Source organism: Cibotium barometz, chromosome 5 (assembly GCF_041138505.1).
Source record: "Cibotium barometz isolate CiBa-2024 chromosome 5, ASM4113850v1, whole genome shotgun sequence".
NCBI lineage: Eukaryota > Viridiplantae > Streptophyta > Polypodiopsida > Cyatheales > Cibotiaceae > Cibotium > Cibotium barometz.
In genome coordinates, this window is record NC_141050.1 from 42,080,255 (window position 1) to 42,096,854 (window position 16,600).

The 16,600-nt window shown below is 39.8% G+C and overlaps 1 protein-coding gene across 2 annotated transcripts; it reads left to right on the forward strand.

Moving 5' to 3' along the window:
* The first annotated feature begins 8,635 nt into the window (after positions 1-8,635).
* LOC147638512 (pentatricopeptide repeat-containing protein At4g35130, chloroplastic-like) lies at positions 8,636-11,108 on the forward strand. 2 transcript variants are annotated; one of them, XM_086798426.1, is made up of 2 exons: positions 8,636-10,533; positions 10,769-11,108. In XM_086798426.1, the coding sequence occupies exons 1-2, from the start codon at positions 8,698-8,700 to the stop codon at positions 10,832-10,834; spliced, it is 1,902 nt and encodes a 633-aa protein (XP_086654552.1). In that variant the 5' UTR covers positions 8,636-8,697; the 3' UTR covers positions 10,835-11,108. The 2 variants fall into 2 exon arrangements, with proteins under 2 accessions (XP_086654552.1, XP_086654553.1); XM_086798427.1 differs by having other exon boundaries at positions 10,715-10,867.
* The last annotated feature ends 5,492 nt before the right edge of the window (positions 11,109-16,600 follow it).

The following is a 16,600-nucleotide window of genomic DNA, read 5'->3' on the forward strand; positions in this document are numbered from 1 at the left end:
CATGCAACGAGCATTACACTAATAGATACAGGATCAAGTCATAACTTGATCTCGTATGAGACATGGGTAGCCTTAGATAGACCACACCTTGAACCCACTGATGCACAAGTACGCAGTGTGCACTTGATAACTACGAGAGCTGAGGGATTTTTAAGTGTTAACATTTCCATTAGAAATAATTCCTTGGTTGGGAAGGTGTTTGTCATGCCTGCAGGTTCCATGGAAAAGGAAATGATCCTGGGACGATCGTGGATTTGTGCTAGCAAATGTAATATCCAATGGGATAAGAGGACAACACTGCTGAACGAAGGTGACAATGTCATGTCCATACCCTTATGGAGCCTGACAAACATAGGGAAACAAGCCATGAGTGAGGAGGTAGCACCATCGACGAATGAGCACGGTGACATCAACTCATAAAATAGAAAAGGCATCAGTTCCACAAACCCTACACAAACAATATCCAAAGTCACAGGGGAAACGGAAATGGGTGTGCAAGTTTCAACTCAATAACTAGCCCCACAAGAAGGAGAACAAGGATAATACGGGGACAATAAGGAAGATTCACAAAGGAGCCAAAAATTAGACTTGGACATCACAAGCAAGTTGGCAGTACTCCTCCAGACATACCAACATCCCACAAGGCATTCATAAGAAGTGGGTCCGAAAGGATTTACTACGAGCGCAGGGATACTACCAAGGTAATAGGGCAGTGTGGGTTTCCAAACCCCGCTTAGTGGCCACCATCACAAATTGTTCTGGTATTAAAAGCATGCAGCACCAACACCCAACCAAAACCAATGCTAAAACATTGGTATGGAGGAAGAAGACAACTCAACAAGATGGGTTGAGGATTGCCAAAGAAATGTCAGTAACCACTTCAATCAAGGAGCTGGATAAATACCCTGAAAGAAACAAAGAAGCTCAGCCAAGGGACATGGAGAAAAGCCCCAACCCACGGGACCTAGTAACAACATTATTCAGTTGGGTGGAAAAGGAAGAATAAAAAACTCCCACACGGAGCTAAAACGACTGCATCAACAACTATCCACTAGAAGTGCCAAGGTGTCCCCTTGGTTTTCAAGGCAATAAAAGATGAAGGTATCCATTTTTTGCCCGATGGATACAAGGTAAACTGGGTATCATTCACTCATTTAATGCATGTTTGAACGACTGAGCATGGAGAAAAAATAGAAGGTATCAATCTTACACATTCATGATCCAAAGAAGTTTACACCATAAGCCAATCCTAAAAAGTTCACGCCGTGAGCCATACCTAAAAAGTTCACGCCATGAACTGGTTCAAAACAGTTCAGGCCATGAACTGGTTCAAAACAGTTCACGCCGTGAAATGGTCACTTCTCATCACGGGGGCCAATCGCCACATGGACTTCTCATTAAGGTAGCTGCCCTATCTGACGGCTGTGCTATAAATTTAAAAATTCTTTCCTTTTTCATCATTTCGCATCGTGTGTCCATCACAACGCGCTTTGAGCTCCCGTTTTCGATCGTGCATCATCTTCCCCGGTTCTTCCAGCCCTAATCGACAGTCACATCGATTAAGGTGGGAGCTTGGACCATTTCTCGTTTTCTTTTCATATTCTTTTTTCTTTTTTTATTTTGATTTTTATGTTCAATCAATATCATGCTCGTTAACAATCATGTGCATTAGCATCATCCAAATTCTGTGTTTGTTTTAAAAATTCCTTACGGTATCATCACTTGCATGCATTGCATCTTTTGAGAAACAAAAACATAAAAAACGATAACATCACAAAAACTTGAAGTTTCATGAAACTGCCACCAAACTGTCGTTTCACGAAACAACAAGAACTTGTAACTTCACGCTTCACTGTAGTTTCATGGAACTTATAGTTCTCATGAAACAACATCTCATGAGATTCCGTCTCATGGAACTCCCTTTCACGTAAACACATTTCATGTGACCAACTTTCACGTAACATCATCTCACAGGTTTCTGTCTCACGGAACTCCCTTTCATGTAACCACTTTTCACGTAACAATATCTCACGGGATTCCATCTCCCTTTCATGTAACCACTTTTCACGTAACAATATCTCACGGGATTCCATCTCACGGAACTCCCTTTCACGTCGTGGACAAACTTTCATATAACCACTTTTCACATAACATCGTCTCATGGGTTTCCGTCTCAACGGAACTCACTTTCATGAAACTCCCTTTCACGTAACCACTTTTCACGTAACATCATCTCATGGGTTTCTGTCTCATGAAACTCCCTTTCACGTAACCACTTTTCACGTAACATCATCTCATGGGTTTTCGTCTCACGAAACTCCCTTTCATGTAACCACTTTTCACGTAACATCATCTCACAGGTTTCCATTTCACGGAACTCTTTTTCATGTAATTTGCGCTTCTTCGTTTTATGACTGGTTTGGAGATCAAAAAATCCCCGCGCGATATAAATGATACCACTGGATCTGGTTGGGCAGGGTGGTTTCTCCTCTTCCCCAAACCCAGAGTACCTCAGCCCTTCTTCCATGGACTCTTCACTACTAGTTTCAACGGTGGTCAGATAACACTCAAATGAGTGCTTACTGAGTGGCTTGAACCCACACTTTTTTGATAGGAAGATCCTGGTGATTTGATGCACTATCGTTAGGTGTAAGATCATCTGTGTGATGAGCTTTCCAGATCTTAAGTGCATGTATGTACGATTCGATAAGCTACTTTGATGTCCCAATTAAGTTTTGATCAAATTCTGTTGACCTACTTCTAAGGCCGTGAGATTGCAGAGAACAGTGATGCAAACACAACCAATTTCTCATGATTCTTTACTTCCACACAAATCTTATCCATTCATTTTATATACAATGCACTACCAGAATGCAAAGGCAATCATGAATCTTATACAATGGGAGCTGAAACTCCAAGAGGAAGGAAGAAACAAAGGTGTTTCCCTAGCAGCGGTGCCGAAAATGTTATGGGCTACCACACCTCCAAGAGAGAACTCAATGCATTCACCTAAAGGAAGAGCAATAGAACACAGCTATCGTAGGAAACTTACCAATGCTTTGAACTTGAGTCCGTTGAGGCCTCCAAGCTCACTTGTTAAGCTCCAAACCTCCAAGCTCCACCTCCACGCTGTCACCGTAGAGTCGCTCACACCATTGCATAAGGCAATCACTCTCTCTCACTCTCCCACACAAGCATGAATCATACAAGCATAGAAGAGGCACAAATGCTAGAATGCGCTCTCTCAATCTCTCTCACATCAAGACACAAAGAAGAGCTCTTAATAGCACAAAGGGGATTGTGTCTTTTCATTATGAGAAAATGCCTTATATACAATTGGCCCTTATTCACACTTGGGCACCCAAAAGTTACTTAACTAAGGCCTTGGGTGGCCAATATCTCATAAAGTACAACTTTTATAGTGCCTTTTCATGACACTTATTACTGTCCTCAATTGGAGGAGCATATTTGTTAATCCAAAATGGGATTAATAGGGGGGGCCTTCATGCTTGTGCCTCCTCAAATGGTATGACGAGACTTTGCAAGCATATCGGGGAGAGCCCCTCTACACCCCTGCAAAGTCTCATCGCTATTAGACGAGGTGTCGTCACATGGCCCGAGCACGTGGGCGATACCATTTTTTAGAGCTAATTAAGTACAAGGCTATGCAACTTATATTTATTTTTATACTTACATACACATATATCTATAGACTTAAAAATTAATGACACTTCATTAAAATTTAGTAAATCATTAATCATACTTCTACTTCTAGCATAGTTACTTATATTATTCTTTTTACTTAAATATATAATAAAATATAATAAATGATAAATCATACGTCTATTTCTAACATAGCTACTTATATTATTGTTTTCACTTAAATATATACTTATATTATTTCTAGCATAGCTACTTATATTATTGTTTTCACTTAAATATATACTTATACTTATATTTACGTTTGTACTTACTTAAGGCTTATCAATATTTGCTTATATATACAAGGGTTTGAAACACAACAGACTTCAAAAACCACAACACTTTATTAAAATTAAATTTATAATTAACACTTTTAGAGAAACGGTTTCTTGTATTCACTTGGAAGAATAAGAATTACATTGACTCCACAATCTCGAGGATGCAAGGAGAAATACACTACTTGAATGTCTTGCAATGTTCATTCTGACTCCCAACCTTCCTACCATCCAACTTAAAATAAACGTTAGAAGGGGTATCATTGGACATCAACAGGATTTCCTATGCCTAAGAAAACTAAGGGGCCAATGACTCTCTACATTAACACTAGAAGGGTCATAACCCTCCCAAAGAATAACCACATCAATGTGTGTTGATGTTGGATGGGGTGGAAGCTCCCTACACACACACACGTAACTTGAACACGAACAAAGAGAGAGAGGGAGAGACGTACAAGGCAAAATGTGTTGGAAAGTGTACTCAATTGATAATATGAAAGTACTAGTGAGTACATAAAAGGCCTAAGGCGGCTAAGGAGCCAACACACACAAGGGTGTTCACACACGGGGGAAAACTCATGTTCATTTATGGTAAAAAGTGCCTGTGTGTAAGATTTTTTCACACCAGAACTTCCCGGAGGCCAAAGCCTTATAGAGTGATCAATCGAGCCATGAGGCTTGCATTTCAATTTATACATCCATTTTGTGCCGATAGCACGCTTGCCTATAGGCAAGTCACATACTCCCATGTAGCATTTTTTTTCAATGGAGGCCAACTCCAAACGCATGGGAGTTATGTGACTTTTGCCTATAGGCAAGTCACATAACTCCCATGTAGCATTTTTTTTTCAATGGAGGCCAATTTCAAACGCATGGCTGTAACCCAATTATCATCCTCCAATTCATCAAAATGAGAAAGTGGCTCCTCATTACATGCGGTAGCAACAAGATCTATGTCAACAAAATAAAATGCATGTCGAGAGGCAACACATGTATGACATAGCATAAGTGTAGGCAGTTTGTTGTCACGCAAGGTGTCATTGAGCTAGCAGGGTCACAAATGGTTGTATCTATCCTCTTCAACCAATGCATCACCCATGGTATCTTGATCAAAGTGTGGCAAATCTAGAGTAATAGGTGGAATGTTGGACTGCTAATTGTACAAACAACAAGAGATTGATTTGGAGCCAAATAAGGCTCAATAGGTTCAGCACACCTGTACCAAATAATGGCAGCAATGTATCAATGACATCTGGGGCATTAATTGAGGGCTATAGCTTACATGAAAGCACAGGTTAAGATGCATATTCATCAAAGATGACATCTATGGACACAATAATCTTCCTAGTGGAATGTACATACAGCCTGTATCCCTTGCTCTCATTGATATACCCCACAAAAATACATTTCACTGCCTTTGCTTCAAGTTTATGTCTTTGCTACGCTGGTACATGTATGTAAACCAGACATCCAAAAACATGCATATGAGTGACTACAAGGATTCTATCACTCCAAGCCTTATAAGCTATCATAGATTTCAATGCTTTAATGGGACAGCGGTTTAGCACATAGTTGGTACACATGCCCGCTTTAAGCCAAAATCTAGATGGCAAATCCTTGATTTTAAGCATACATCTCGCCATTTCCATAAGTGTACGATTACAGCCCTCAGCTACACCATTCTGATGTGGTGTAAAAGGAGTAGTACATTGATGAGAAATACCACGTGACTGCATAAAAGGTGTAAACTCATATGTCAAATATTCCCCCCTCTCGATCTGTACGCAATGTTATGAGCTTATGGTTGATGGAAAGCTGAAAATGCATGTGATTTAGCTTTCAAACCATACACCAAACAAAAATGAGTGTAATCATCAATGAAAGTCATAAAGTACAGATGCCCTACAAAAGATGATGCCCTCATAGGGCCACATAAATCACTATTTACGAGCTACAATGGCCGAGTAGCTCACACAATGCCATACTTTGGAAAGGACTGATGATGCATCTTTCCTAATATACATCCCTCACATACATGCTTGTGTGGGAGTTGCATAGGTGGCAACTCATGAACCGTAGACTGACACTATAAATGCATAAGAGAAGGGAAATTAAGGTGACTAAACTGAGCATGCCATAGTTCAGTGTCATGCATAACTTGTGATGTGGAAGCAGCCATAGCATCATCATGAGAATCACTACTCATGTCAATCTTGTAAAGGGCATTGCACAATGTACCAGAGAGCATAAGCGCATTAGAATCTATTCTATCATAAATGGAGTAGCAATGATAAAAAACTAGATTTTGAGACCATCTTTTGCAAGTGCTGAGATAGAAATAAGATTCTTGCAAATTCTAGGTACATGCATGTAAAGTATTTACAAGAGTAAACGTGTCCCCACTACACGACGTTAACTCCACATTGCCAATGCCTTTAATGGCAAATAAGATTCTTGCAAATTCTAGGTACATGCAAAGTATTTACAAGAGTAAACGTGTCCCCACTACATGACGTTAACTCCACATTGCCAATGCCTTTAATGGCATATGATGCATTATTAGCACACAAAACTGTACCACCTGACAGTGCATCTCTCAACGTAGCAAACAACTTCTTGCACGAAGTGATGTGCTCTATGTAGCACCTGAATCAAAATACCAAATTAGCATTTGATAATGACAAACAAGAGGTAGGCAAATCACTATATGTGACTATTAAGGCATAGCCATTATGTGCAAAATTTGCTTCCTCGGCATTGTCACCTGTAGTTGCAGCGCAAGACCTTGCTGCTGCTTCTTTTTCTCTCTCTCTTTATGCTTCCTGCATTCCTCAATTACATGACCAGGTTTCTAACAATAGTTACATCTCTTCTTCTTCTTCTCAGTCTTCTCTGCTTTGGACTTAGGAGGATCTGAATGGGTTTGTGATTTGCCCTTAGGTTTAGCATTGGAACTGGTCCTATATTTTCCTTTGCCACCCATGATAGGAGGTAGCAAAAGCCTGATTTGTACGATCATGTTGTTCCAATTGGAATGAGATTACCCTTCCTATAACAAGAGAGTTACCAAATCATCAAATGTGTACGAATCCGTATTTCTCTTCGTCTCAAGAGGCGAAGAGTGGTAGCAAATCCTTGATAGGATTTAGGCAAACCATTGAGAACCGTAGAGATAAGTGAAATGTCAGGTATCATCTCATCAATATTGATTAATTGCTTTTGCAAATCCTTAACACGAGTGAGAAACCCATCCATAGAATCACCCTCAGTCATATGCTCCAAGTCAAGCTTTTTCCATAAATAAGCTACTACACGAGCTTCATTCCAGATTTGATACAAAGAGGCAAGTATATCCCATGCACTTTTAGAAGTACATGTACAAATATGAGGTATGACTTGCCATTTACACGAGAGAGCATTCAAGGCATGAGTCGGCGCATCTTTAGCATCCCATCTAAGTTGTTCTTGTGTAGAAGGAACAGGCGTAGGCGGTGCACTTCCACTGGAACCAGAATCACTCGTTCAACAGTGGATCTTGATGTGCTAGCTATAGATGCGGGGCTAGCATACAATTCTTGTGAGAAACTATCATATTTAGGCAGTAATGATGAGCAAGATTTAGAGAGAGCACATTCATGCTAATTGCAGCTAGTCACACGAAGATCTTTAATTTTGGTGAAAAACACCTCCACCGGTTCACCGATTTTCAACTTCTCTTGTTAAAAATTGATTTTTAAGATTCTGAATCCTTGAAGGATTCATGGTCTCATACTAGCTTTGCAACAAAGAGCATGCTTCTACAATTGTTGGAGACATGCTGAACTATGGTTAGCATGCTATCTTCAAGTAGTGATGATAATGCAAAGAGCATCTTCACCCCTTCATCTCCAAGCTTGGACAAGATCGGCAATAGGTGATATAGGGTTGCCACCATCAACATCTCTCATTGGTGGAGTGAAGTCTTAGAGGTGAGCATATTTTTACATGAAGCATCAAACCTCTCCAACAAGTAAAAGATGAAAAGATGGTGTGTGGGTTTTACTATAGCCAAAGGAGCCGCTGTAAAAAGGTATACAAAAAATGGGAGTAGGCAAGGCATAAGAAGAAGTTAAAATACCTTATAAAATTTCAAATATGGGTCCAAAAGTGTGGAATCTGGTGCCCTAGTACGAAGGCGGTAACCCTTGAATCCCACAATTACCAGCTCATTCAACCAACTACTTTGACTAGAACAGCACTTGTGTATCTATAGTTGCCATACACACATGGTATCTGTAGCTGCCATACACAATACTCACACATTCGAAAACTCACCAAACACGTATAAGAATGCAAATCAACAAACAATCCCACAAAAGGGGCCTCTAACCAATGTTTAGTTGTACAATAGGCCAATTGGTGACCTTCAACAAAAGAAAAACACGTGCTCTAAATTAATATGTAATCACAATACTAATACAGTAGTCCAATTGATGAATCATGACCTTCAACAAAAGAAAAACACGTGCTCTAAATTAATATGTAATTACAATACTAATACGATAGGCCAATTCAACAAAAGAAAAGCACGTGCTCTAAATTAATATGTTATAACACTACTAAATAATTAGCAATTTCATAGCATATAAAAGAAAACCAGAAAATTCAACCACTGCTAAGCGCAGCGTGCCTTGAAGTTTGAACCTACACGCGAAGAAGACTATGAGCAAAAGCGTCTGTGATGCTATTTGGCAGCAGCAGCAGCCACATCAGGAGGGCGGTGAGCTTCAAACGCAGCAGCAGGAACTGTAAGAGTAGAGTGGATCCTTTGGTGGTTGATGAGCTTCAAACCCTCAGCGAGCATGGGCAGCTTGACATGGCCACGGATGCCCTCTCTCGCATTAACACACCACCTCCCATCCCCACTTACATATCCCTCTTGAAAGCATGCCATCACAGGAAATCCCTGGCCCACGCCAAGATAGTCCAAACCCACCTCGCCCAACAGAAGCTCGACCTCTCCGGCTTGCTTGGTGACTACCTGGTTGTAACCCTCGCCAAATGTGGTGCCATTGAGGATGCACTCCTTACATCCCGTACATTGCCTTGCCGTACTGTCTTCTCATGGACTGCCATCATCACTGCATGCACCGAATGTGGTCGACATCAGGATGCCCTCAAAATGCATCAATGCATGCTGGATGATGGTGTAGAACCAGACCATTTTACCTATGTCAGCCTCTTTAAAGCTTGCAGCATCATACCGGACCTTGAAGAGGGCAAGAAATTACATGCGGAGGCACGTAGGAAGGGATATGCATCACATGCCTTTGTTGTTAATACTCTTGTGAGTATGTATGGGAAGTGTGGGAGCATTGTGGAAGCTGAGGATGTGTTTGGTGGACTATCTCAGCGTGATATCGTTTCGTGGAATGCGTTGCTCTCTGCATATAATGAGCAGGGTGAAGGAGTGAAAGCTTTGCGGTTGTATAGACAGATGCAAGAGGAAGGCTTGACTCCAGACCGGACAACTTTCGTGATTGCCCTTCAAGCATGTGGCACACTGGCAGATAAGGATGAAGGTTTTTTAGTAGGACCATGTTCCAAAGCAATACTTTTGGAAATCGGACAGGCATTATATGCTGATGTTCAGAAAAATGAATTTGCCTCAGATATTCTTGTCGGTAATGCTCTTCTGAGTATGCATGCAAAATGTGGGACCCTCATGGAAACAGAGAATGCATTTGTGGGCTTATCCCAGCATGATGTCGTATCATGGAATGCGATGCTCTCATCGTACGTTGAGCGGGGCATAGGAGTGAAGGCTTTGCAATTGTACACAAAGATGCAGGTGATTCCAGACCAGCTGACGTTGGTGATTGCCCTTCGGGCTTGTGGCATCCTTGCAGACAAGGAAGAAGCTATTGTTGTGAAGGGGCAGTTGACCAAAGTGATGTCTCTGGAGATTGGGCAGGCATTACACAGGGATGCTTGGATAAAGGGCTTTTCTTTGGATCTAATGTTCGGTACCACCCTTGTAAGTTTCTATGGAAAATGTGGGACTATTGTGGAAGCAGAGAACGTGTTTGGTAGGTTGTCCCAGTGCAATTCCGCATCATGGAATGCAATGCTCTCGGCTTATGTTGAGCAGGGCCAGGGAGAGAAAGCATTGCATTTATACAGACAGATGTATGAGGAAGGTGTGCATCCAGACGAGCTGTCATTAACAATTGCCCTTCGAGCATGTGGCTCCCTTGAAGCTATGTCTTTGGAAATTGGCCAGGCATTACATGTTGATGCTCGGAGGAAGGGCTTTGCTTCTGATGTCTTTGTCATTACTGCCCTTGTCAATATGTATGGCAAGTGTGGTACTATTGAGGAAGCAGAGAATGTGTTTGGTTGGTTGTCTCTGCGGGATGCCATGTCTTGGACCATGATGCTCTCAGCATATGTAGAGCAGGGCCAAGCAGAGAAGGCTTTGCAGTTGTACAGGCATCTTCAAGAGGAATGTGTGCCATTGAATGATACTGCTCTAATTTGCGCTCTGCGGGCCTGCAGTGAAACAGGCAACTTAGAGGTATGTAAACATCTTCATTATACCATTGTCTTTGCTTGTTTTGAAATGAATCTTTCATTGGAAGCCACTCTAATTTATGCATATGGGAGTTGTGCAAGCATGGGAGATGCCCAAGCAGTTTTCGATGGGCTGCCACAGCCTGATTTAGTTTCATGGAATGCATGCATTGGTGGTTATGCAGGACAAGGAAGATGTTTAACAAGCTTGCAAATGATTGAAAAATTGCAACTGGCAGGTAATAAGCCAAATGGATCAACATTTGCCTCAGCTCTTTCCGCTTGCAGTCATGCTGGCCTTGTAGGTAAAGGTCTAGAGTATATGAATTCCATGAGCAAAAATTATGGCATAACTCCAGAGTTGAAGCATTACGGCAGTATGGTAGACCTCCTTGGGCGGGCAGGGGGCTTCAAGAGAGTAGATAATTTTTTGAAGAGGATGCCCATGCAGGCTGATCTGACCTTTTGGTTGTGCTTGTTGGGTGCATGCCGTATACATGGGAATGTGGACCTGGGAAAAGTGGCCTTTGATAATGCTGTGAATTTGCAGCCCAAGGAGGCTGCTGCATATATTTTGATGTCAAACATCTATGCTGATGCAGGGCTGCAAGAATGTGCAAATGAGGTGGAAAAGGTTAAGACAGAAAGGTGTGTAAAGGACACGACCGGCCATAGCTGGATTGAGCGCAAACATGTGTGTGCTATTTTTGGAGATACACAAGTGCCCAGAAGCAAAACATCTGACCTGCCCACATAATTGAGTAAAGTTTTCAATAGGAAAGGTCGCCTTTAACATTCAAAGCATATTGTGTGTTATGTTACAGAAGAAGCAAAGGAATGGCTTACAAAATAGCAGTCCACAGAGTTTGGGCTGCTGAACATTTTAATTTTGTTGCTTGCATGGAAAAGTTACCATACAACAAGCTGATATCAGTGATAAAGTTTGCATGTTACAAATTGAGTTGGGAGGGTCAATGCGAACCCAAGGAGCAGCAAGGTGTAATAGTTTCCTTAACAAAAGGTTAAGGGATAACATAGGTGATAATGATCACTCAAGGGTAAATGAGGTTGGATGGATCAAGCACAGTTTATGCCGTGGATTCTCTCTTTCTCTCTCTCTCTCTCTCTCTCCCCCCCTCTTCTCTTCGTTGATAATAGCAGGTGGTGCTGAAAGAGAACAATGCTCAAGAGACTCTGAAAGCATCACGATTACTATCCTGGGGAATAGTTGATGGGGTTGGGAGTTTCTATCGGGTGTTTCCACAATGCCTAGGTGAATGGAGAGCTGCTTTATTCTTGAGCTTGTGCAAAGTCTTGTCAAAACATCAAGGAGCACTAGTTGCTTTGATGTAGCACAAGGCAAGAACTGTTGAAGCTGGGCCATGCCTGGACAGCATGGACAGGAACGCCAGTAACAGGAATCCCTTTGATGATACTTTTGCTGCAGCCACACGCAGCTTGCCTATGAAACAGATAGTCCAGCTGAAGACTCTTGGAAATAAGGCAGGCTTCACAAGCGATTGCCTGATTTGTGTGCACTTGGCTGGGAGGAAGATTATGGGTCACTTATAGCCCCACACAGCCTACCCGGACATTGCGAGCTGGGAACACAATGCGTGTACAGCCAGGACAAACCACCCTAAACTGGTTCAATGCACATACATGTGCCACTTCAGCTGATTACATACATCCAAAGGATCCATCATGTAGGAGAGACAGTTGCTCAAGGCGACACTGAGTGTTGGTAATGCAGGGATCACACATTGGATGAAGTCTCATGGACTTTCCATGGAAGTTGGATAAAACGTTATGGACTTACATGCTTGCGATGACAGGCAGCCATATTGACCAAACAGGAGGAAAACAGAGCTGTCTTTTGACAGGGTTACAAACATAGGACATGGGTACGCGACATGCTCCCATCAAGATTGGGTCTGCGTAATGCCCACTCTCTCACATTTACTCAGTAGGGGTTCAGCAAGATGCTAGGCCACTTCAAGGTTCGGGGCACTGTTCGAAAAAAACTATTTTCCCAAAAAGTAAAAAACCTTCATCTAAAAATTGTGAAATTATTTATAAATTGGTTGCTCAATACTACAGTTCTACTCCAGATAACTTGGTTCATGACCTTGGTACATCCATGGGTCCAATACCTAAATGATCCTTGGGATTTCTTCGGACTCTTCCAAAAGTCGTGGGTCACGGCCTTTCCAAGGATTGCATCACTAGATCTCCTCTTGGTCACACCTAATGGGGACCCAAGGAAGGAGTTGAGTCAAGGCCCTATAACTTCTCATCCATTCTTTCACCGAATTCATCAATGGTATCTTTGGATCACTCTCCCATGTATGGAGATCAATGTCCATCCCTTGGATGGGATGTTGCCATCCCTTAGATAGGAGGTCATCTCCACCTGGAGCTTCCCTCAAGTTGCAAATAATACACAAGTCATATCCAAGTTCCTTTGTTACTTCCCACATCTTAGATAGTTTCGTGTGGCTCCATCCTTGGGACACGGGTCTCCAAGAGGTATTCAACAGGGGTTCCTTATGACCTTACTTTGTTTTTTCAATCAAGTGTAATTCCAAATAAATTCTCATAATTTCTTAAGGCAAAGAGAACCATCCTCATTAACAATTTTATATTTGAATCATCTAGATATATAAGCATAGTAATTTATTCAAAATATACTATTTAATATGCACACATAATTAAAGAAGACCACTCACTTCTTACTTTTGGTCCTACTTAAAAGGAAGAAGAATTTCTTCTACTTGTACTACAAATTCTAGTAGCGTCTTAGCTCTAACTTCATTATACAGGCAATAACTAAATTATCATACATAATTAAAGAAGACCACTCACATCTTACTTTTAATCCTACTTAAAAGGAAGAAGAATTTCTTCTACTTGTACTACAAATTCTAGTAGCGTCTTAGCTCTAACTTCATTATACAGCCAATAACTAAATTATCATACATAATTAAAGAAGACCACTCACATCTTACTTTTAATCCTACTTAAAAGGAAGAAGAATTTCTTCTGCTTGTATAAAAATTTAGCAGCATCTTAGCTCTAACTTAATCATTCAAGCAGTAACTAAACTATCATACATAAGGAGTTATATACATAGATATCTCATGAATAAGCCTTTATAAGCATAGGTATTGATTTCTTAAGCCTAGATATGTAGAAACAGTTCTGGTATGTGCATGCACATGCATAGACCTTATTGTCCATAAGTATACACTTATATAGACAGTGTATGCATGAGCATACACATGCATAGACATGGTATGTATGAGCATAAGCATAGTTAACATAAGTATGCATATCGAGATGATGTCCTTCTAAACAATCCTAAGCTAAATCAAAAGTATGTCTAGCAATTTAGATCACACTTTACAACCTAAAAATGGTTTACCACACCCCTATGTCATTCTCATTATACATTACAATTATTAATTGGGAAAAATCATGGGATGGTTAAATTCCCATGTCTTGTACAAAACTTCATTACCTTACTAGGATAATCTTATCACATAAAAGAGATACCTTATCACACTTGAATGCATACATGTGTATTAGTATCACTTGCCTAAGCATTTACTTGTATTATCATCACTAAATTATGCAATTTATACCCATTAATATCACTTACATGCACATGCACATTCATTGTTGTGGTAATGCTCACATAAGCTTATTCTAACCTTAATATCTCTAACACAAGCACATACATTGATTAGCATGACTTACATAAGCATATGTATGTATTAACATCACTTGCATAAGCATATACATGCATTAACATCACATAAACATATGTAGGATTATTACCATTTCTTAATCATGATTCCCTAATTAGGTTTTCAGCCCCATACACATAATATTATGATTTCCTAAAGTCCCATACACATAATATTATCAATGGTATGTAACCATATTGATAGGCTAAACTCTCAACCTAATAGATATGGCTACATAATAATTAATGAAGCATGGAATTCTCACAACATCCGTAGACCTAGATTGCACAATTATGGATTAATCCTTAATCCAATCACACCCAATTAAAAAATCCTTAATTAGAGATAATTCATAGAGATCATTTTTTTTCTTAATCATCCAAAAAATTTACCACAACAATTAGCCCTAACTAGTCTACATAACCTAACACTTATTAAAATTCTACTCATACCTAGAACTCTAGCAAATCCACTTAATTGTCCTAATATGTACATGATTAGTTACCAATAATTTAGGAAAAATCATGGTATAATTAGCTCCTTCTGCCCTTTGTACAAATCTTTTATGATAGGAATTAAACTCCATAATCACCACCATAGACAATCCCAAAAAAAACTTGCAAGATGAGGATTATCACCCTCTATAACCTAGTCAATTTAGGCTTATTAACTACTAATTTAAATATCTCAATTTTCATCATGCAATAGACATAGTCATTAGAAAAATATGAAAATAGAACAACTTTAATCAATCACTTGCAAATAGACAATTCCTATGAGCAATCTCAGCAATTTGAAAAGAGAACAATCAAAGACAAATAAAAAATTACAACTAGGAAGTAATAGGGATAGAGATTAATGATACCAATGATTTGAGAGATACTCCTTTGGTTTGCATCAACTTTGATCAAAGACAAAGCTTCTGTCAATTTATAAATATGAAAAAAATGAAAGTTAATACATCAAAATGGCTCAACAATAAGCTGTCCAACCTTAAAAATAAGGATAAATGTCCAACATGATAAAAATTTTAAAAAATCTTGAAATTTATAATTTCTCGACTAAAAATAACTATTGTTCTAAATTTCTACCTAAATATTTTACTAAACAAAGCTAAAATTACTCACTTTTGCACAAAAAGTGCTAAAAATAGCCCTAATAATAGAGGTTATCACTCCCTCCACACTTAAATATGAAGCGTTCTCGCGAGTATAATCGACTATCAACCCCATAGTTATGCTCCTCTACATCTTCATAGAATTTGCAATATAAAGCTAGTACTAATTAAATTATCCCAAATAAAACTTGCACTTAGGTTATGCAAAGCCTTGTATAGCTTGAAGTAGGCTCCCAGAGCATGTACACTTTGTGGTGCAATCTTAGCAAGTCCTCATAGAACTCAGGCGGCCTAACTATTTTTCACTTGACCTTGTAGTTTTTTGGTTTACGTAGCTGGCTAAAAATAGTAAGCCTCTCTCTCTCTTTGATATTGGTGTCAGGAAGCCTGTTTAGGTTCTCATCCATTAGATTGAGACCATATTGATCATGGACCTCGTTCTTTGTGCAATGGAAGTATTGTTATAGGGGGAATTCTACTACTTTTACTATATACGTTAGATACCTAAAACATCAAGAACCACATGTCAACAGATATAATGATGCACACACAACATTAAACAAACACTAAAACAACTACTATAAAAGGTTAGACACTATAAATCCTTTATTCTCTTCCCTAGGTAACCATACATATATTGTCTAGATATCCACCAATACAACATCTGACATGGTTGTGCCATCATCATTTTATACTGGTATGATATAGCGAGTATAGTTGGGTAGTAGGCACATCTACAAGTACCTACTACATCTACAAGTACATGTGCTACACATGTACATCTACAAGTACATGTGTTACACAATAAGTTATATATAGTACACACAGTAATTACAACAAGGCACATATGGTACATATTACAAGATACAGTAGGTATGGCTTGTTCAACCTGCATTAGGCATCCCAAAATAGTAAGGTTATTAAGAACGTTGTTACACTAGGGAGTGTACAGGCTATACGTACATTTGTGTACAGAAGTAAAAGTGGTGGAGAGATGCACAATGGTGTAAGGAGAAGTATTATATACATATGATGACTTAAAAAAAAAACACATTCTAATAGGCACCTAGGTTAAATGCAGTCATGGAGCTAGCTTGAGATATTCTTGCCTAGTGTAAACGAGGTGATGTACATTGTCTAGACCTCCTATTGAGGTGGAAAAGGTGTTGGCTATGGGAAGATGCACCTACTTGCCTATTATAGTC

Excerpts from the sequence above, each read along its gene's own strand:
- LOC147638512 (XM_086798426.1), top strand. The coding sequence starts at position 8,698 with ATGCTATTTGGCAGCAGCAGCAGCCACATCAGGAGGGCGGTGAGCTTC. Across the intron at positions 10,534-10,768 it reads GTGAAACAGGCAACTTAGAG|GTAATAAGCCAAATGGATCA; the intron begins GTATGTAAACAT and ends TGCAACTGGCAG.